Raw genomic sequence first — 21,201 nt, forward strand, 5'->3', positions numbered from 1 at the left:
AGTAACTGCGTAAACTGCAGAAACATTTGAAGTATATATATGTTTACATACAGTCATGTAAAACCATGTTCTTCAACATCTGAAATTTGTGTTAGAAAAATAAAGGTTAATACACTGTTCTCAATATAACCTGTCTTTTTATATAATTTGATGAGAACAGCCTGTATAATTCAATGAGAGTGAACTGTAGGGCATGAGGAGGGAGAGCAACTGATAGGCCACATATTCCAAGGACTGGCAGTACAGGGCATATATCAGCTGTTGATACCATAATACCTTTTGGTGTACCAAGAGATTATTTAAAACTAATTATTTTTCACCTGGACGTAATTTAATTGCTGCTACCCAGGGTTATATTTTTCTTCCAAAAACACACACGGGTCAAGCAGAGATTTATGATGAAATAATTCCTTCCTAGAAAATAATCCCGAAAATAATAACACAAACAAGTTTTATGTTTATCAATTGATCGGCTCATAACATGATTTCTTCTGTATTATATTTTCCCATAATTATATGTAGAGGTTAACATTTAATTACTTTACTGTGGGGCCTGATAGCAGTGGTACTACTGATTACATGTCTACGTCTTTCCTACAAAAGAACACAGCAGTCTACATCTACACAATATTGCTTTCCTTCCCTGCAGTAATGTGTATGAAGCAGTAGAGCAGGCATTTTTATGAAGTGAGTTAGAATCTTAGCTCATTACTAATGTAACAGTACCTTACTGATTTTTATTGAAACCAATGTGACCTTCCTCTGATGGAACTTTTTCACTAGGACAAAACCTTTTGACTGTGTTCACTCCTAATAAGTTCTTGTGCACAGAATAAAGTGTCTTATAAAACTGATCTTGTGTATACTTGCAAACCAACATGTTAAATTAATCCGGCAGTCTTCTACCATCAAACATTTTGGTAGTGCGGGAGAGAATTTAAAGCAGTTTGTTAGGCAGGTAATGAGTGCCCTTTGTGAGTAGATAAGGACTGTCCAGTCAAAATGAAAACTTCTCCAGATCACTTAACCTTTAAGGATACAGGCTGAGCGTAATTGACTCTAAAGGTGTCATTTCTCCATAGTGTAGACTTATGCTGCAGCTATATAAATCAAATGTCATCTGAAGTGCATGAAAGTTATAGATATTATGATTTGTAATAGATTAAAGTTCACTGTTCATGAAGTGAATCAGGACCTTTAGTAAGGTGGATTACAGCAATTGGAAATCAGTTTCTCTGTTCACTCAATGTAAAACAATGAAACTAGGGCATGCTAAAAGGTAACCTTTTTAACTTGCGATTAGCTGTGTGCAGATCTGCATGCGGGGAAACTGTTACTGCATCTTCTAACATTTTGTTAAATTTGCCTCTTTCTATGCATGTCATATTATGTTTGTTTGTGGCAGTATAGTAACACACAGTCACTAAGCAACTCCACAGAATATATTGCTGTGCCAAATACAATGAAATGCTCCATTCCAGGAAGGGATCACTAATCAGTTGGTTATGTTTAATGTGATGCGTGACTTTTACAGATTACATAAAACATGAGGGTTAAGTGGATTGCTTGAGCAATACTGATGACAGAAATAATGGCACATAACTAAAAGCATTCCCTTGTATTTGTCCTCTTTGTCATTTAAAAATACTCCACCTTTCCATGCCTATCTCTTCCCTCAAACGATACTATGTGGTGCTCCTCAATTGAGAGAGTGGAGTGAATCATGTAGAGATTAGTTTCTGAAGCATGTGTTGGTGCTTCCTGTTCAACTGGAGCTGACAGAACATTAATCACTGCAAGATAATCACATTATAGAGGTCTTGCTTTTCCTGACACCTTGAAGAACAAGACTTTGCTGGCAGGCCTATACTTGGATTCTAGTGCTGCGCTTATAATCATAGTGACGTGAATGTAAAATTAAAGCGCAAGCATAACTAGTTTATTAACACTCCTAGCAACAGTTGGAATTTTGTCAATCTGGCACTCGTTTCTCTCCTATTGCCCCTCATGCCCTCTCCGAGCTCATCTTGTCCGTGAGACCCACCTTCTGCTCTCTCGACCCTATTCCCACTAAACTGCTGACCACCCAACTTCCCTTTTTGCCCCCCAGGCTGGCTGATATTGTCAACGATCTATCAATCTATAAATCTCAGTTTTTGAAAATTTCAGTTGACCCAGCATCCATCGTCTTTTTTGGGGGATCGCATTGCAGATTTCCATGACCCTTTGTGAGAAAAAATGCTTCCTGATTTTATTACTAAATGAGCGAGCTTTAATTTGAAGATTAAGCCTTCTTGTTCTGAATTCCCCCAACAGAGGAAATAGTTCCTCTATCTACCCTATCAAATCTTTTTATCATTTTAAACACCTCAATTAGATTGCCTTTCAACCTTCTAAACTCATGGGAGTAGAAACCAATTATGCAACCTGTCCTCGTTTTTAACCCTTTAAGCCCTGGTATCATTCTGGTGAGCCCCTTCCAAAGCCAATATATATTTCCTGAGGTTTGGTGCCCAAAACTGAATGCAGTACTTGTGATGGGGTCTGACCAAGGCTCTGTACAACTGAAGCATCACTTTCTAACTTTTGAATTCCAACCTCCTTGAGATAAAGGCCAACATTCCATTAGCCTTTTTGATTACTTTTTGTACCTGTACACTAGCTTTTAGTGGTTTGTGTACATGGACACCTAAATCCCTTAGCTCCTCCACAACTCCTAGTCTCTCAACAATAAGAAAATATTCTGATTTGTCTTTCTCAGATCCAAAGTGGATGACCTCACATTGAACTCTATGTACCATAGTTTTGCCCGCTCACTTACTCTGACTATGTCCCTTTGTAACTTCTTGCTCCCATCTGCACAACTAACTGTGCCTTCTAACTTAGTGTCATCTGCAAACTTGCATATACAACTCTCTATTCCTTCAGTCCAAGTCATTGATATATATGGTGAAAAGCTGAGGCCCCAGTACAGATTCCTGGGGAACACCACTTGTCATCTCCTAGCAATCAGAGAAAAAACCCTTTATCCCTACTCTCTGCCTCCTACCTCCCAACCAATTACCAACCCATGTTACAAGGTTATCTCCAATTCCGTGCACTCCCATTTTTGCTAATTATCTCTTATGTGGAATCTTATCAGGTGTCTTTCTAGGTAGGTATTAATTTTATCTGTATTGTGGCCTCGACTAGCTTACCCATTACTCATGTTAGGCTGACTGGTCTGTTTATCTTTTTCTCCTTTTTTGATCAGAGATGTTACAGTGGCAGCCCTCCAATCCTCTCGCACAAATTCCATATCCAAGTTTGAAAGATCATGGGGGTCAGAACCTTCTGCTATTTCCTTACTATCTTCCCTCAGCATTCTAGAATGGATGCCATCAGGACCCACTGCCTGTTTTACTTGGAGTTCTACCAATTTTTCCACTACCACCTCCTTATATGTAGTTAACCTATCTAATTGCTGCACTGCTTCCCCTTGTATCCTTTCATTCCCAGAAAAATGATCTATTCTCCAGTGGTGACATCTCTCACCTTGATCACAAAATCAGTTATAAGTTTAAAGAAAATTACCCATTTTATTTCTTGCCGCTATCAGGAGAGCTCCATTGTTTCAAATCTATGACGTTCACAGGAAACAGTATAAAAGCATTAGGACCATAAAAGAGAGAGAGAATATAATGTAAGAAAAATACTCTAAAGAAATATACTGATGAGCTAAAACAGTAAGTAACAGTACAAAGAAGTTTATAACTGGGCATTTTTTTTAAAAAGAGGTGTCTTATTTTACAGTGTACCGGACAAGTTATTCTGAGCCACATTTGTAACTGTACTAAATAGTGACTCTGTTACGAAAGAATCTAGATAAAGTGAGTTCCTTCAATGGATCAGCTGGTTAAATCAGTGAGTAGCTGAGTCAGACAGACCAGGAAGGTCTCAGTTGGGTTCCCTGGCCTGTGCGGAGTTAGTGGTAGGGATATTACAATTGGCCTCAATGCCCCTGGGCTAGGGAGAGGAAGATGATTTAAGTCTCCTCCCGTTCCTGATAACTATCTAATAACCTCTACTGGGAATGCACATGTGGAGATTGAGGGAGGATAGGATCAGGATTAGGTGTGATGCCCCATGATGAAACAGCCGTATGTCGCTCATTATCTGAGCTAACACATGAAAAAAGCTGCTTGGTTGAAGTACCTGAGGTGCTCAACAAACCTTATCCTTGCAAGGAATCATTTGCAAGGGAGGAGAGGGGAAGAAACAAAATTGGCAGAACTGGAGGAAGAATAAAAACAGAACTCCACTGAATTGTTGGATAAATGCACTGCCCAATGTGGTAGTGAGGGGTACAGAAGTGTAATGGTTATGTTGCTGGACTAATAATCCAGAGAGCATGAGTTCAAATCCCATGGCAGTTTGAGAATTTGAATTCAGTTCAAAAAATCTGGAATTAAAAAGCTGGTATCGGTAAAAGTGACCATGAAGTTGTCTGATTATAGTAAAAGCCCAACTGGTTCACTGATGCCCTTTAGGGAAGGAAACCTGCTGCTCTTACCCAGTCTGGCCTATATATGTGACTCCAATCCCACATCAACGTGGTTGACTCTTAACTGCCCTCTGAAGTGGCCTAGCAAGACACTCAGTTGCATGAAGTTGCTACCAGCAGTTCAAGAAAAGTTTCCACCTCCACCTTGTCAGGGCAACTAGGGATGGGCAATAAATGCCAGCCTTGCCAGCGACATCAACATCCTGAGAATGAATTTTTAAAAATACAAACCAGGAAGTTCTCAGGTTCAATATCCAGTTCATAATATGTTGGTTCATCCCAGATGAAGTGTTTCCCCATTGGGGAGGTAAAGCTAGCCTTTGCATTCCTTTGCTAGAAAGGGGGAAAATTCGCAAACATACCCACTCCTGACTTGCTATCCAGTCAATCCTGCTGGAAAGTCCATGTGTGTAGAAGTCGGGTGAGGATTGGGCTCTGCTGTGATGCTCCTTATAGTTGAATAGCCTGGCAAACTGCCACTGTCTAGACTCTCACATTGTCATTTGGGTGAAATACCAGAAGGCTGCTGGAACTGCATCCCAACATGAGTCAGCACCTTTAGGAGAGGAAGGGGAACGGGGAGGAAAGAATCTGGAGAAATACATACCTGTTCTGAGATTAATCCTACCTAAAGCATACAATTCCAATAGATCAATCCCATCTACTCCAATTGTGCAGAAACCTTGATCCAAGCATAAAATTTCTTGGCAAATGACTTATGCATGTATTGAATTTCACTAAAATATCATCAGATCTAAATCAAGCTGTAAAGTAATTGCACACCTTTACATTTCAATCCACTCTGCTGAAAAGGAAAGAGGGATTTGTTATGCTGTTCATCTGGATATGAGCATTTACTGTTACCTTCAATAATGCTAACTTGGTTTTGTTTAAATTTCCTGTCTCTTTCCCTTCATCAGACCCTGGCCTCCTTTCGAAAATGGGCATTTTGAACTGAGCACATCGCCCATTAAGCTGTAAACCATGACGAGTGAATAGCTGTCCTGATCACCTAGGTTTTTTATTGTAAATTGCTAATCTAGGAACCGCCCGAGCATTGGCCATGTGTCTGTAAACGATTTGTCCTTCAGCGCTAGCATGACATCTCAGTAACCTGAAAATGTTTTATTGGAATTTCAATTAACTTGAACAAAGGAATTTCTTCAGTCTCTTGGCTTCTTCCAATATTTGATGAGCTGTAGCCTGTACCCACAAATTTCCCTCATAAACATGGAGTTAAAGATTTGATCAGATTTTCAACAAAGCTGAATGGAATTTCAATGTGTTCATTCAGGATTGCGCACATAACTCCTTAAATAATATTTTAAATCAGATCATGTCAAAAGTGTGGAAAAACATAGAGATGCCTTCAAACACTAAAATATACAGTTATATTCAGGCAGATTTTCCTCTTTGCCACCTATGTATTAAGCATTGCCTGGGTGGAACACAGAAAGGAAAATCTGGCAGGGAGGATCGCAAACCCCTAGTTTAATTGCAAGGAAAATCAGGTAGGGTTCTGTTATCAGAGTGTTATCGTCTCTGTCAGATTTTCTGTTCTGTGCTGCTCCCCAGCGATGCTGAATGCCCAAGTAATAAAGATGAAAATCTACCCCGTTGTATTTACAAACAACTACTGAACATTTCGGAACTACAGCATCCAGCCCTTTTAATTTATAGAAATTTAACTGCTCTTTCAATACTATCTACAACCTTTTTGATAACCATTTTCTTGCAGAGGAAGAGAAGTACATTTAATTTCCTTTTATTTTTTCAACAATTTTAATCTCTTCCCTCTTCTAAAAGCGCTGACTCTTGCTCATGTACAGTGCCTTCCGGTACCTCACCTAAGGGAAATACTTTTCAACTGCAGTGGGTATTATAGCTGAACCAGATCATCATGGATGAGACTTCCAACAGCAAGTGCTGGATAGCAATCAGGAGCAGAAGCCTACATTATTTTTCTCTCCCAAATCTAAGGGCACTGAGGCCAGTTGTAGTGTTAGGACTGCTGCCCTAGATGAGACCTGCAGGCAGTACAGACTGGGAATTCACCCTGCAACCTCCTAGTCTGTATGGCTCAGCTGTTGACTGGGTAAATTTGCTGAGCGTTTATGGGAATATAATCTCCATTTTGAACCAAAATTAAATACCAGATAATTTCTGTTACTTAAGATAAAATGTCTGCATCTTTTAAAAGCATGAATTATATATTTCTATAATCAAATATTCACTTGTATATGATGATCTGCATTAAATTAATTTGTGCTGTGTCTAACTGTTGCATGTAGGAAATATGTTTTGAAATAGGAAACCAATGAAGTTTTTCTTCTTCCTTTTGCAATTTATAGGAAGTGCAACGCTGTACAGCTGATATGAACATCACATCAGAGCATTCCAATCATCCAGATAACAAGCACAAAAACCGATACATCAACATTGTAGCATGTAAGACTATGCTGCATTCTAATATCTTAATGTCTAAATCAGTCTTCCAAGTATATCGCACTGAGATTTCCCCCACATAGGAAAGTGAAGGAATGCAGCATGTATAAAAGGCATGGGGTTGTTGAACCAAGATTGTATTTCAATTAAAAATGCTTCTGGAAATTATTATTCAGCCCTAAATAGCAGTTATTGCTGTTGTAAATTCTCTCAATAGGCAGTGCTCTTTGTTTTGTGTTTACAGTGTGCTGTTTCATTTGTTGAATATTTGTCATGGTTTTACATTTATGAAGTAATATTTGAAATAAATTGTGTGGGTCAAGGTGATTATTCTTGTGGATTGATATTTTTCTTTCTCCAGATGATCACAGTAGAGTTAAGCTAAGGCCAATACCAGGAAAGGATTCAAAGCACAGTGACTACATCAATGCCAATTATGTCGATGTAAGTCATTCTTTTATATATACTGTATTTCTCTCATTTGTCACGGTCATTCAATTCAACGAATTCCAGAATTGAATTGGAGACTGGGTGGATCATGGATTTGTACACTGCTTCATTTCTAAGATCTGGGTTTAAATTCAGACCAGACGAAGACAGTTAAGTCAATATTTCTTGTTGTCTCTGTCTATCTCTCTCTCTGTCTTTCTCTCCCTCGCCCTGTCTTTCTTTCTCTCTCGTATAATAAGTCTAAGTAAAATCAGTTTCAACAGTCTTAATCCACTAACTAGTGGAAGCATATCACAGCACAATAGTGTTCACACATTTTCACTAATATGACAATCTTGTTCATGATGGCCATAAAGGTGGCTGGTGTTTGAAGTGAAAAAAATGATATTTGTGCAGTACGTGAGCACCTTTGAATTTGGGACTAAGGCTCATTGAATAGAGTAAAGCATTGTATCTGACTGCTGTAACTGGCCTCAAATTGCTTGAAATTAATAATGGTTGACAAAAGTGCTCTACCTTGAAGAGCACAAAAATAAGAATAAAATGTAATTTAAAAAATAGCTGAATCTCCTATTCTAACAGGATAAAGGATAGGGATTAAAAAAACTTGACAAATGTATGGATATGGAGTGTGTGATATCTGAAGTATTGAATCTTTATAGTAGTACAGAGTCTCAACATGAACAGTGAAATAATGGGCCAGAAATCGCTCCCGAAATAATGGAGGAGCTCAACAGTGCTCTTCGTTTTTAGTGGCAAATTGAAGGAGCAAGTTCTCGCGTTTGCATAGTGCAGTGAAACACGGAAATCCGGAACTTGCTCCTAGTGGTTTGCTAGCGATATGACAGCTTCGAATTAAAGGGCCATCGCACGCTGCAATCAGAGAAATCATTGAAAAAGCGCCAACTTGCTCATCTGCCCAGCTGGAAAGTAACTAATTACGCCACCAAACAGGTACTCCTAAAAATACCTGGTTTTAACAGCGCAGTAAGTCTTAATTTTTAGTTGTTTGGCAGTCATTAATGTTTAAAAATGTGGATTCTCCTATTACTCCTTATTTTAATAAATGTAAGGAATCTTACAACACCAGGTTATAGTCCAACAAATTTATTTTAAAATCACAAGCTTTCGGAGATTATCCCCTTCGTCAGATGAATGAGTGAAAAGGTTCTCAAATCGCATATCTTATACTAGGCTGGGACAGCATCACACCAATCAAAAGGTGTCGTTGTTATTCAAACAGGCCAGTCACGGAGAACAGCACATCCCAGTACACTGGATATACATTGTGTCAATTACACAGGCAGGCAGAAAGAAACCCAAAATGGCAGAGAGAGAGAGAGAGAATATTAAAAAACATATAATTTTTTTCCCCCTTTTTGCTGGTGGGGTTACGTGTAGCGTGACATGAACCCAAGATCCCGGTTGAGGCCGTCCTCATGGGTGCGGAACTTGGCTATCAACTTCTGCTCGACGATTTTGTGTTGTCGTGTGTCTCGAAGGCCGCCTTGGAGAACACTTACCCGAAGATCGGTGGCTGAATGTCCTTGACTGCTAAAGTGTTCCCCGACTGGGAGGGAACCCTCCTTATTTTAATAGTTCTTGGTCATTGAAAAAATAAATTAAATTAAAAAATGTAATTAAAAAAAAAAAATTCCCTTCTGTCTCTTCAATTATTCCTTTGGCTTTTTATTAAAAAAATTAAAATTTTTATTTTCAATGACATACAGAATACTAACTTTAAATGAAGTCTTCTTGCCAGCTTGAGCAATGCAGCCTGAATCTGTGGGCGTGACTTCTCTTCCTGGCAGATTTTGTGGGCGTGTCTTCTCCTTACAGACGTTTCCAGCCTTGCAGCAACTTACGCTGCTCAGAGGCTGAGTTGATAGCGCACAATTTTTTTTAAAGTTCAAATTCAAGCAATTCTGGGCCCAATGGCCCAGAATTTTCTTGGAAAATATCAGTGACTTTAATGTCACCAGAATATCACAACTTAAAAAAGGCTATTGTGAATTTTGCATTTTCAGAGTTTGAATTTTTCAGTGGTACATCAAAGTTTTTTTAAAATTTGTGTTGTTTCCTTCCCTCCACAGGGTTACAACAAGTCAAAAGCCTATATAGCTACACAGGGACCCCTTAAGCCTACATTTGAAGATTTTTGGAGAATGATCTGGGAACAGAATACAGGAATCATTGTTATGATTACAAATTTAGTGGAAAAAGGAAGAGTAAGTGACCTTTTTAATTTGTTGTTTTCAGACTCTTGCTTTGATTTTGATTTATCGTATCACATGTCTCAAAACAGTTTGTACTGTAAAGAGAAAAAGTGTCAAGTCAGTTCAGTAATGGACATTAAATTGTGTGTTGAAACATTGAATGTGACTGCCACTGTCTCTTATTTGCATTGCATTGTGATTTAGACAGTATATTGTGCCACTTTCTGGATTGAATGAAACCTTTATTTCTTGTATTTCAGCGAAAATGTGATCAGTACTGGCCAAGCGAGAACAATGAAGAGTATGGCAACATTATTGTCACCTTGAAGAGCATAAAAGTACGTGCATGTTGCACTGTGCGTCGCTTCACCATAAGAAATACGAAAGTTAAAAAGGTAAGTGTAGAAATATAAGTGTGTTTCAGGCTTGTTTACACTTCTTGCACGGAGATTAGGAATCCCAAGCATGGCACAATTAGGAACAAATGTGAAAGAAAGAACTAACTTTTACTTGTATAGTGCTCTTCATGACCTCAGGACATCTTAAAATGCTTCACAGCCAATGAATTACTTTTGAAGTGTAGTCAATGTTATAATGTAGGGAAATGCGGCAGCCAATTTGTGTACCTCATGGTCCCACAAACAGTAATGAGATAACAGTAATGAGATCTTTTTAGTGGTGTCGGTAAAGGGATAAATGTTGGCAACAACATCAGGAGAACTCCCCGGCTCTTCTTCAAATAGAGCCATGGGATCTTTTACATTCACCCGAACAGGTAGTTGGGGACTCAGTTTAATATCTCTCTGGAAGATGACACCTCTGACAATGCAAAGTGTCAGCAAAAAAAAATCAAGAAGAAACTCATGAAGAAATCGCTTTCAAACTCCAGAAATCTCAGTTACGCTGATATCAGGTGACTTCAGGTTATTTTGCACTTAAATGTTTGGGCGTAAATCTATGCCAGTGCATTACTGAGGCTAAATGCAGGAAACTTGCATGAGCTGGTCTTTTGCATGGAGGATGGAGCTATGTTAATCAGCGGCAGAGGGTTTCAGCTAACTTATCTCGGAAGCGGCGCAAACAATCTGGGTAAGTTGGATGTAGCAACGTTTCAGCATAAAACCAGCGTATATTCAGTTACGTGCGGATTTCCTCACAAAGAAATACCACTCTTACGCTAGTAAGTTCCCGGAAGTTCCAGGCTATGTGTTCAAGTCCTGCAGTGGCGCTTGCACACGTAACCTTCTGACTCAGAGGTGAGAGTGCTACCATTGGGCCAAGCTGATATATAAATAGGTTTAGATTTATATCTTTATATCTTATCCTGAAAACTGGAGATAGTTCTTATTTTTACCAAAAATTAAATGAAAGACATTTCTGCACTTGAAAATAAAGTTGTGAGAAATATATTTTTAAGACATGATGCTCCATTTCCTGTAATGAAGCTATTTAACTGTCTCATCCGGCACTAACTAGAGAATTGAATGTGTGCGTTCAAACATCCATACAGTGGCTGCCCACCTTTAATCTACAGGTCAGAATCTTGGTTGTTGGTACGATAGATAATGAGAACAGAAACTGGAAATGTTGATCTTTGACGTTTCATTTTCCTCCTGAAGTTTATACTTTTCTGTTAAAACTTGCTTTGATGGCATTAAGCCTAAGTGCTGAAGCACTGACTCACTACTTTGGGGGCTGGAAGAAAGTGGTTTTCATGCAATGGTTCCCCAAAAGCTGAATATCCCAGCCTCGGCCCTGCAGGCATGCAGAGATCAAATGAATCAATTTGGGGAAGGAAATTATTGGGGGTCTACTACACTCGCACTTTGTTGGGAGATGTAGGGCACTATTGGCAGTGGCCCGGTAACAGGTTACTTGCCTGTCTCCTCCGCTTTTACCTCCCCTCCAAACAGAGAATGCTGCGTGACTTGGTGAAGGGAGGTTACAAAAATGGGCAAAAAAAATGATCAAGATTTTGTCTGCTAATAGGCATCAGATGTGAAAGAACACAATTTGGAATAAAGATGGCATTCACTTAGTCATTATTCAATTCTGAATTGTCACCTGACTGATAAGTGAGCCACTTCTTCTGATGTTGGGGTCCTAGTCATTTTACAGAGAAGTAACTGGTGTTTTAATTCTGATTTTTTTTTGGATTTATTATACTTTTCTGAAGCTGTTCTAAATTTTCTCTTTTTTTGGTTCTGTGGCATAATTGCAAATTGTAACCTATATTGCAGAAGTGAATGTTACACACGGGTATAGAGTCTGGCAGTGATGTATGACTGTGGTCCTTATTAGCACAGTTTGAGATTTGCCAATCAATCTCCGGATAAAGTTTCATATGCTGATAAAATGTGCTTACAGGGACAGAAAGGAAACCCCAAGGGACGTCAGAATGAGCGAATGGTTATCCAATATCACTATACACAGTGGCCTGATATGGGGGTACCAGAGTATGCACTTCCTGTACTCACCTTTGTAAGAAAATCATCTGCTGCTCAAACATCAGATATGGGACCAGTGGTGGTACATTGCAGGTACATGGAAATGTTATCTTTCCTCAAAGGTTTGAGGGAAATCTAATTGTGCATTGCATTGCATTGGGTTTGGTTTCATAGAGTCATACAGCTCAGAAGGAGGCCGTTCAACCCATCATATCTGTGCTGGCTCTTTGAAAGAGCTATCCAATTAATCCCACTCCCTGCTCTTTGCCCATAGCCCTGCAAATTTCTCCTTTTCAAGTATATATCTAATGATCTTTTGAAAGTTAGTATTGAATCGCTTCCACCATCTTTTCATGATGTGGAGATGCCGGTGATGGACTGGGGTTGACAATTGTAAACAATTTTACAACACCAAGTTATAGTCCAGCAATTTTATTTTAAATTCACAAGCTTTCGGAGGCTTCCTCCTTCCTCAGGTGAACGAAATGAAATCCTCGAAATGAAATCGCGTTTATAATTCACAGAACAACGCTTGGTGATTACAGACAGTTTTTTCAACTGCCCGTTGCCAAGGCAATCAGTGTGCAGACAGACAGGTGTTACCTGCAAGGTCTCAGAATATACAAATCACCAAAAAAAAAACAACAAACAAAAAAAAAACAGAGATAGAGAGGTAGAAACATAGAAAAGACAGCAACTGACCCGTTATATTAAAAACAGATAACATTTGTTCGCTGGTGGGGTAACGTGTAGCGTGACATGAACCCAAGATCCCAGTTGAGGCCGTCCTCATGGGTGCGGAACTTGGCTATCAATTTCTGCTCTACGATTTTGCGTTGTCGTGTGTCTCGAAGGCCGCCTTGGAGTACGCTTACCCGAAGGTCGGTGGATGAATGTCCATGACTGCTGAAGTGTTCCCCGACTGGGAGGGAACCCTCCTGTTTGGCGATTGTTGCGCAGTGTCCGTTCATCCGTTGTCGCAGCGTCTGCATGGTCTCGCCAATGTACCATGCTCTGGGGTACCAATGTACCAATGCATCCCCTTCATGCTCACGACACGTTTGCCTTACGCTGCCTACTGCACATATGTGATGCATGCCCTGTGGCTGCAGCACAGGTAGTGGCAGGTTGAGTGAGGCTGGCCGTGAAAGAGATGCACGAGAGGGTGAGTATGAGATAGAGCCATGAGATTGTATGAGGATTGGGTTGAGTGGTAGTGGTGGGATGAGTACTGGCGAGGTGAGTAGGTGCAGGTAAGATGAGGATGAGGATGAGGTTTAAGTGGGTATGAGGGGTGATGTGACAGAGTTGTGTTGGCAGTGCTGAAGGAGATGTGGGGTGGGGGCAGTGATGTGGCAGACGGAGTGTAGGGGAAAGACTACGTGTACTCACTTTGGCTGACCTACTGAGGTCATTGGAGCACCTCCTGCACTGTATGCAGGTGGGCGATATGTTGGTTGCGCTGGTGACCTCCTCTGCCACCTCGAGCCAGGCCTTCCTGGTGGCAGAGGCAGGCCGCTTCCTCCCGCACGCCGGGAGGAAGATCTCTGTCCTCCCCCCTCCTCCTCACCCCATGTATTGATACCTGGAGTGAGGCATCATTAAACTGGGAGCAGCCTTCCCCCTGGGCTGCTCCATGCTGTAATTTTTGCTATTTGTTGCAGCATCTGTCAGTGGAGGACTGCCCCTTTAAATAGAGCTCCTCCAGTTGACAGATCTTACTGCGCATGCGCAGCCTGCCCGACGCGCAGATCAGCAGTGGGGAACCCGGAGGAGAAGGTACGTGGATCCAATTAGTGGATCGGATGCTACTATCGCGCGGGAAGCTGACTAATTTCACCGGGCGCGTTACCCACGCGCCCGATAGCCCCCCTGCCGAGAACCTGCAGCCCTGCTAACATCGGGCCCCATGTCTCTATTTATAAAGCCAATGATCCCATATGCTTTTTTAACAGTCTTATCAATTTGTCCTGCCACCTTCAAAGATTTGTGTATGTGGACTGTCTGTTCCTGCACCCCCTTTAAAATTGTATCATTTAGTTTATATTGCCTCTCCTCATTTTTCCTTCCAAAATGCGTCACTTCACACTTCTTTGCATTAAATTGCATCTGCCATGTGTCTGCCATTTCACCAGTCTGTCTATGTCCTCCTGAAGTCTGCTACTATCCTCCTCACTGTTTACTACATTTCCAAGCTTTGCGTCATCTGCAAACTTTGAAATTATGCCCTGTATACCCAAGTCCAGATCATTGATATATATCAAAAAGAGCAATGGTCCCAATACCGACCCCTGGTTGACACCACTTCCCTCCAGTCAGATAAACAACCATTCACCACTACTCTCTGCTTTCCGTCTCTTAGCCAATATTGTATCCATGCTGCCTCTGCCCCTTTAATCCCATGGGCTTCAATCTTGCTAACAAGTCTATTATGTGGCACTTTATCAAATGCCTTTGAAAGTCCATATACACAATATCAACTGCACTACCCTCATTGACCCTCTCTATTACTTCATCAAAGTACTCAATCAAGTTTGTTGTATTAAATTAATTTTCAGGTTACAGGATCATCCATCATTCTGTTTGCAACAATAATGTGTATAATAAGGGCAATGCAGAAGAAAATGAAAGGTGGATGGTGAAGACGGTTGGTGAACATACGGCGACTGAATGATGGGTTGCTGGTTCAGTCCCCACTTTGCTGAGTTGCTGATCTAATCTACCTAAGTGTGGAGCCAAGAGTTTCCACATGGGTGGTTGTGGGTGGTGTGCATTGGAGGCCCAGTTGTCACTGGGGAATTCTCAATTGCTACCTATGGCTAGCTCAAGACTATCAATGATAGAGTCCTGGGAGATATCACCTACCCATTCACAGGACCTGCATGGCATAGGGAAAGTGGACGAGGAGAAAAATTGGAAAAAATGAAGTGTGGCATATCCTGGGAGAAATATCTGTTAAGTAGTTTGGCCACGCAGCTGTGTGTATTTTAGCTATTTCTGACTAAACATGAGGCTTCCAAAGCCAAGATAGCTTTTGTCAATAATTACACTTACGTTTTCAATTAAATACCATACATTGGATCACTTATTAATGAATTTAAAGGACAGTTGTTATTTAGTGAAGCGTTTCTGTAGAATTAACAAAAAACCCTAAAGTGGGCATGCACGGTAATTTAATCAACACAACTGGCATTTGATCATGCAGATAGATTATATTTTTAAACAGTTCTTGCTATGCTCGTTTACAGTTTGTTAATTCCTTGTTCTCGTCACCCTCTATCTAGTGCTGGCGTTGGCAGAACTGGAACATACATTGTGCTCGACAGCATGCTGAAACAGATAAAAGATAAAAGCACAGTTAATGTCCTAGGTTTCCTCAAACACATCAGGACTCAGAGGAACTACCTCGTCCAGACAGAGGTAAATACACCAATTATAAGTAGTACAGTCTGTGGCGATTCCAGACTAAAATTGGGCAGAGTTACCAAGATAGTTCTTGGAACAAGTTTGCAAGTAATGGTTTGTACCTTCAGGGCCAGTTTCAAAATCCAGCCCTTGTACTTAGACTCGAGGTTTGACATGTGGCTGATATTTTTAGTAGAATTCTAAATTCTCTTTTTATGTGGGTGGAGAGAGAAATTGTTTATATTTGGCTTATGATGTATATTAACAAGGGTACTATTGCATTACTGCACAAAGGTGAAAAGTCCCCATTTCACAAACTCAAAATAGGTGGAACACATCAGTTATAGATATGCTAATAGTTGTGATAAAAATAAAACATTTATTCTATGCTATTGGCTCTTGTCTTTTTGTCACAGTGCATATGGGATTAAAAGCTAGGATCAGTCAGAGAAAGTGGGACGCGCAGAGAGTTGTGAATCTTTGGAATTCTCTACCCCAGAGGGCGTGGATGCTGAGTCATTGAATATATTCAAGGCTGCGATGGATAGATTTTTGGACTCTAGGAGAATCAAGGGATATGGGGATCGGGCGGGAAAGTGGAGTTGAGATCGAAGATCAGCCATGATCTGATTGAATGGCGGAGCCAGCTCAGAGGGTTGTATGGCCTACTCCTGCTCCTATTTCTTATGTTCTTATAAGCCATTCAACTCAAATAAAAGCATCTTGCCGATTTTGTTCGCATATTTGTTTGGCAGCTCTTTTTGACTTTAAGAGGTGCGTAAAATTTACATTTTCCTGAATTTCTCAGCTTGTTCCAACTGAGTCATCTATCTGAAGCTATCAAAGTGACTCTGTGGACAAACTACCACATGCAGGTTGAGACTGTGGAGCAGGAGTGCTCCCCGACTCCGCAGAAGTTGCGATTTCCCCCCCACCCACCGTAACCAACCCCTGCCTCTCCCTGACCCTCCCCACTCCTGAAGGCCACTGCCAGAGAGGCAGGCAGCCTATAATTGAAGTCTTCACATGGGCGAGCTGCCTGTGGAGGCGTGAATAGCGTCAGCATAACACCGTGTATGCTGATGAGGACCAAGGATCAATTTCAATGAGGAAAATGGATCAACAACAACTTTCATTTATATAGCCCAAGACGCTTCACAGGAACGTTATCAAAAAAAAATTGACACCAAGCCACATAAGGAGATATTTGGGCAGGTGACCAATAGCTTGGTCAAAGAGGTAGGTTTTAAGGAGCGTCTTAAAGGAGGAGAGAGAGGTAGAGAGTGGAGTGGTTTGGGGAGGGAATTCCAAAGCTTAGGGCCGAGGCAGCTGAAGGCATGGCCGCCAATGGTGGAGCGATTAAAATCGGGGATGCACAAGAGGCAAGAATTGAAGGAGTGCAGAAATCCCGTAGGGCTGGAGGAGGTTACAGAGATAAAGAGGGGTGAGGCCATGGAGGGATTTGAAAACAAGGATGAGAATTTTAAAATCGAGGCGTTCTCGAACTGGAAGCCAATGTAGGTCAGCGAGCACAGGGGTGATGGGAGAACAGAATCCAGATTAATTTCTACTCGATAATTTTTGCTTACCCACTGCAGGTAGATAAATATTTAAATTTGTTCCCCTCATGTATTACAGTTAGACTGTGCATGTAATGGCTATAGCAACATAAATCAACAATCCTTTGATTATTGTTTGTTGTGGTGTTCTTTGCCTTTAAGGAACAGTACATTTTTATCCATGAAGCCTTGCGGGAAGCAATACATGGGAAAGAAACAGAAGTACCTGCCACTCAGCTACACAGTTACGTCAACAGCATTTTAATTCCAGGTATATCTGGGAAGATGAGGTTCGAGAAACAGTTTAAGGTCAGTTACTGGAACTTAAATCTCTGGACCATTCTATGTTGTGTGGCAGTATGCATTTGTTTCTTGAAGGGTGTGTTGTTTTGTTTCTTTTTCTGCCCTCAGCTATTTCCTGTGGAGATCTGAATACATCATGGTCTGAATGGAACCATGCAATTGATATTTATATTTAGTCTTAATGAATATTTATTGAAATTCAAACTAATTTTAAAAATTAGCAGATTTTCTAACATATTCCCCAGCCCCAAATATGAAGCCTATTAGTTCTGGAGTAATTTAGAGATGATGTAATGGTATCATCTTGTCAGTTGATACTATGGGGTCAGTTTTAGGATGGCCGAGTGGCTGCGTTCGTGGCGGGAGGGGTTCCTAAAATTGGGGAATCCCGGAGCGGGACGGGAGCCCGGCTCCAACCCGCCCACTTCTGGGTTCCCCAAAGACGCGAATCGGTACGCGTGCAGCCCCCGCATGCGGGACTCCCACCGGCAATTAAAGCCGGCGGGATGACAGTTTAGATAGTTAGGGAGGTACTTGAGGTCTTGACAGACCTCATTGGGAAGAGATTTTAGCAGGGGTGTGATTTTGGACTCTCCTCAGCGTGTTTCCCATGCTGTGGGAAACACTCCCTGTTGTTGCAGACGTGTTTCAGTCAGCAGCCATTGGGAGATGCAGAGGATTCCTTGACAGTTGGGGGGAATACCTCATTCATTGCAGCAGGGCACTCTGTCACCTCAGACAAAGTTTTGCCTGCCACACCATTGTCTCCACACTCAAAATTATTACATCATACCCTAAACTCTGCTGTCCAAAGACATTTACCTACTTTGCGGACCCCCTCACACTCACACTGTCACGATGGTAGGGGGGTTCCATAGCTGCATTCATCACTCCATTGGAGGACGAGCAACATCACCAGGCATGCCGTCCACCTCCGCCATGTGGAGCTACACAACACAGTGCTGCGCAACAGGCACCTGCACAAAGTAGTTGTGCAACTACACATACACCCACTGTAGGGTGACCCAATGGGTGGCATCAAGGATGTTCATGGAGAACCTCATGAAAGGGCCTTATTGCACAAGCCAGTCAAGAATGGCCAAGACGTGGCAGTAGTGGTGACAATATAATATGTAATGTGAGTTGATCAGAAATCAAATAAGTAAAAACCATGACAAACCCTCAAACACTCTTGTGTATCCCCTTCATGCTCACGACATGTTTCCTTACTACACATATGTGATGCATGCCCTGTGGCTGCAGCACAAGTCGTGGCAGGTTGGGTGACGCTGACCGTGAAAGAGATGTATGAGAGGGTGAGTATGAGACAGAGCCATGAGATTGTATGAGGATTGGGTTGAGTGGTAGTGGTGGGATGAGTAGTGGGGAGGTGAGGCAGTGCAGGTAAGATGAGGATGAGGGTTCAGTGGGTGTGAGGAGTGATGTGATAGAGTAGTGTTGGCAGTGCAGAAGGAGATGTGGGGTGGGGGCGGTGATGTGGCAGACGGAGTGTTGGGGAATGAGTAAGAGTACTCACTTCGGCTGACCTGGTTAGGTCATTGAAGCGCCTCCTGCACTGTATGCAGGTGCGTGATATGTTGATGGTGCTGGTGACTTCCTCTGCCACCTTGAGCCAGGCCTTCATGGTGGCAGAGGCGGAGGCCACTTCCTCCCGTCCGCCGGGGAGAAGATCTCCCTCCTCCTCCTCCTCCTCCTCCTCCTCACCCCATCCAGTAAGACCTGGAGTGAGGCATCATTAAACCTGGGAGCAGCCTCCCCCTAGGCTGCTCCATGCTGTAATTTTGCCTATTTTCTGCAGCATCAGTCAGTGGAGGACTGCCCCTTTTAAATAGGACTCCTCCAGCTGACAGCCTATGATGCAGGTGCGCAGTCCACCCGCTGCGCAGCTTTCCAGCGCGAAACCCAGAAGCCAAGTTAAGTGGCTTCAATTTACTTAAGATCGCGTGCCAAACCCACCGATTTCACTTGGCGCGTTACCCACGCGCCCAATCGAGCCCCTGCTGCCAACCCACCTCCCTCCTAATATCGGGCCCTATTTTTCAGAATCGGTATTTAAATAAGAATTTTGCATAGTTCAGGATGAAGAAATAAACTTTTGATCGTACCAAATGTCACAAAAATATTTTTGTAATGTTACTGTGGGGAAGGTTTTATTGGAACATTTCTAAATTTGCTATTTTGTGTGTATTTCTGAAATTATAAATAGTAATTACAAATTTTATTTTAATTTTAAGATATTTTCTCCTGTCTCTTTCCTGGGTGTCACAGTACCTACCATGCACTTGCTGGGCTCCGCCGATACCCACTGGGAACTGAGCAAAGAATGTCTTTTTCAATGTGGGAAGTGTCTGGTCTCCACCGACACCTCCCACAGCTACACAGCTAAGATTGAGGACTTTTTTTTGAAGATTGCAGGCAGAAGCCTGCATCTTACCACTCTGGTGCACCATGTTGGATATTGCATGCTCTACAGCTTCATTAGACAGTAACTGCTTGTAGTGAACATTTTTTTTTAAGAACGCTACCAAAAAAAATGTATTTGATCATTTGGAATTCCTCTGTGTAGGTTAGTGGTATTGGTGGCAGCATTTATTCTTACTCATTCAGTTTTAAATTGAGCAATAGATACAATAATTGTTAAAGGAAGAAAGACTTGCATTCATGTAGCACTTTTCACGACCTCAGGACGTCCCAAAACGCTTTACAGCCAATTAAGTATTTTTGAAGTGTCGTCACTGTTGTAATGTAGAAAACGCGGCAGCAAATCTGCGCACAGCAAGCTCCCACAAACAGCAAGTTGATAATGATCAAATAATATCCTTTAGTGATGTTGGTTGAGGGATAAATATTGGCCAAGACACTGGGGAGAACTCCCCTGCTTTTCTTCGAAATAGTGCCATGGAATCTTCTATGCCCACCTGAGAGGGCAGACGGGGCCTCGGCTTAACGTCTCATCTGAAAGACGGCACCTCCACCAATGCAGCTGTCCCTCAGTTCTGCACTGGAGTGTCAGCCTAGATTTTGTTGGTTTTATAACAACATTTGTTGTTTTCGTGCTCTCTATGTGTGTTTAAAGCAGACTGTAAAAAGGATTGATAATGGGATTCCCACTTTGCTGATCCATAATGGAAAGATTTTGCTTTTTGTTGACTTTTCTGGTAAATTTTATTTCTTGCCTCTGGTTCTGACCTTACTTTATAAAACCATTGTGTTCAGATCAATCTGAGACTCATTCAGTAATATAGGTTGTGTGAGCATTAAGAGCAGATTATATTTTGTACTTTGATGGTGACTCAGAGCTATAAATAATTTCTTTGGATGCATTATTTAGATGTTTATTCTAAAAAAAAATTTGTGTTTACATCATGTGTTTAGAAAATGAAAAGTAAAACTAGTATTGCTCCTTGACCCACGGGAACAGTAAGGCCACACTAGTTATGCATCATCCAGCCTTGTGTTGCTTGAGTCAACATAAGGAAAAATCTGCATTGTTTCCTGTTATTGTGCTCTTTAGAAGCAATCTGCTTAAATCGAGTCTTTTCAGCCATAATATTTGATGACCATCACTTCATTAAAGTACTAAGCATGTACAATACCTTGCTATGTTCTTGCAAACCCCAGTTAATATAATTCACTTCCACTATGTCAGATTCTACAACCAGCTTAAATTACCTGCAGTTCAATTTTATAGTACTACTTTGCCCATACTAGTACAAAATGTGTGTTGATCATCCTGTATGTTTAACAGCACTAGCCATTTCTCAACTCACAGGTAATCGAAGAATAATTTACTTCAAAAAAGGAAGAGTATT

General features: G+C 41.3%; 1 protein-coding gene across 2 annotated transcripts in view; it reads left to right on the forward strand.

Annotated features, from left to right (window-relative positions):
• Positions 1-21,201, forward strand: part of LOC137334222 (receptor-type tyrosine-protein phosphatase gamma-like) — a 549,824-nt gene that overhangs the window by 498,780 nt on the left and 29,843 nt on the right. For both annotated transcript variants that reach the window (XM_067998832.1, XM_067998831.1), the window contains 7 exons: positions 6,895-6,991; positions 7,350-7,432; positions 9,532-9,666; positions 9,915-10,049; positions 12,022-12,194; positions 15,386-15,521; positions 17,228-17,374. In XM_067998832.1, coding sequence (XP_067854933.1) covers positions 6,895-6,991; positions 7,350-7,432; positions 9,532-9,666; positions 9,915-10,049; positions 12,022-12,194; positions 15,386-15,521; positions 17,228-17,374 — 906 coding nt within the window. The remainder of the gene's footprint in view (positions 1-6,894; positions 6,992-7,349; positions 7,433-9,531; positions 9,667-9,914; positions 10,050-12,021; positions 12,195-15,385; positions 15,522-17,227; positions 17,375-21,201) is intronic.

This window comes from Heptranchias perlo, chromosome 17 (assembly GCF_035084215.1).
Source record: "Heptranchias perlo isolate sHepPer1 chromosome 17, sHepPer1.hap1, whole genome shotgun sequence".
In the NCBI taxonomy this organism is placed as follows: Eukaryota; Metazoa; Chordata; class Chondrichthyes; order Hexanchiformes; family Hexanchidae; genus Heptranchias; species Heptranchias perlo.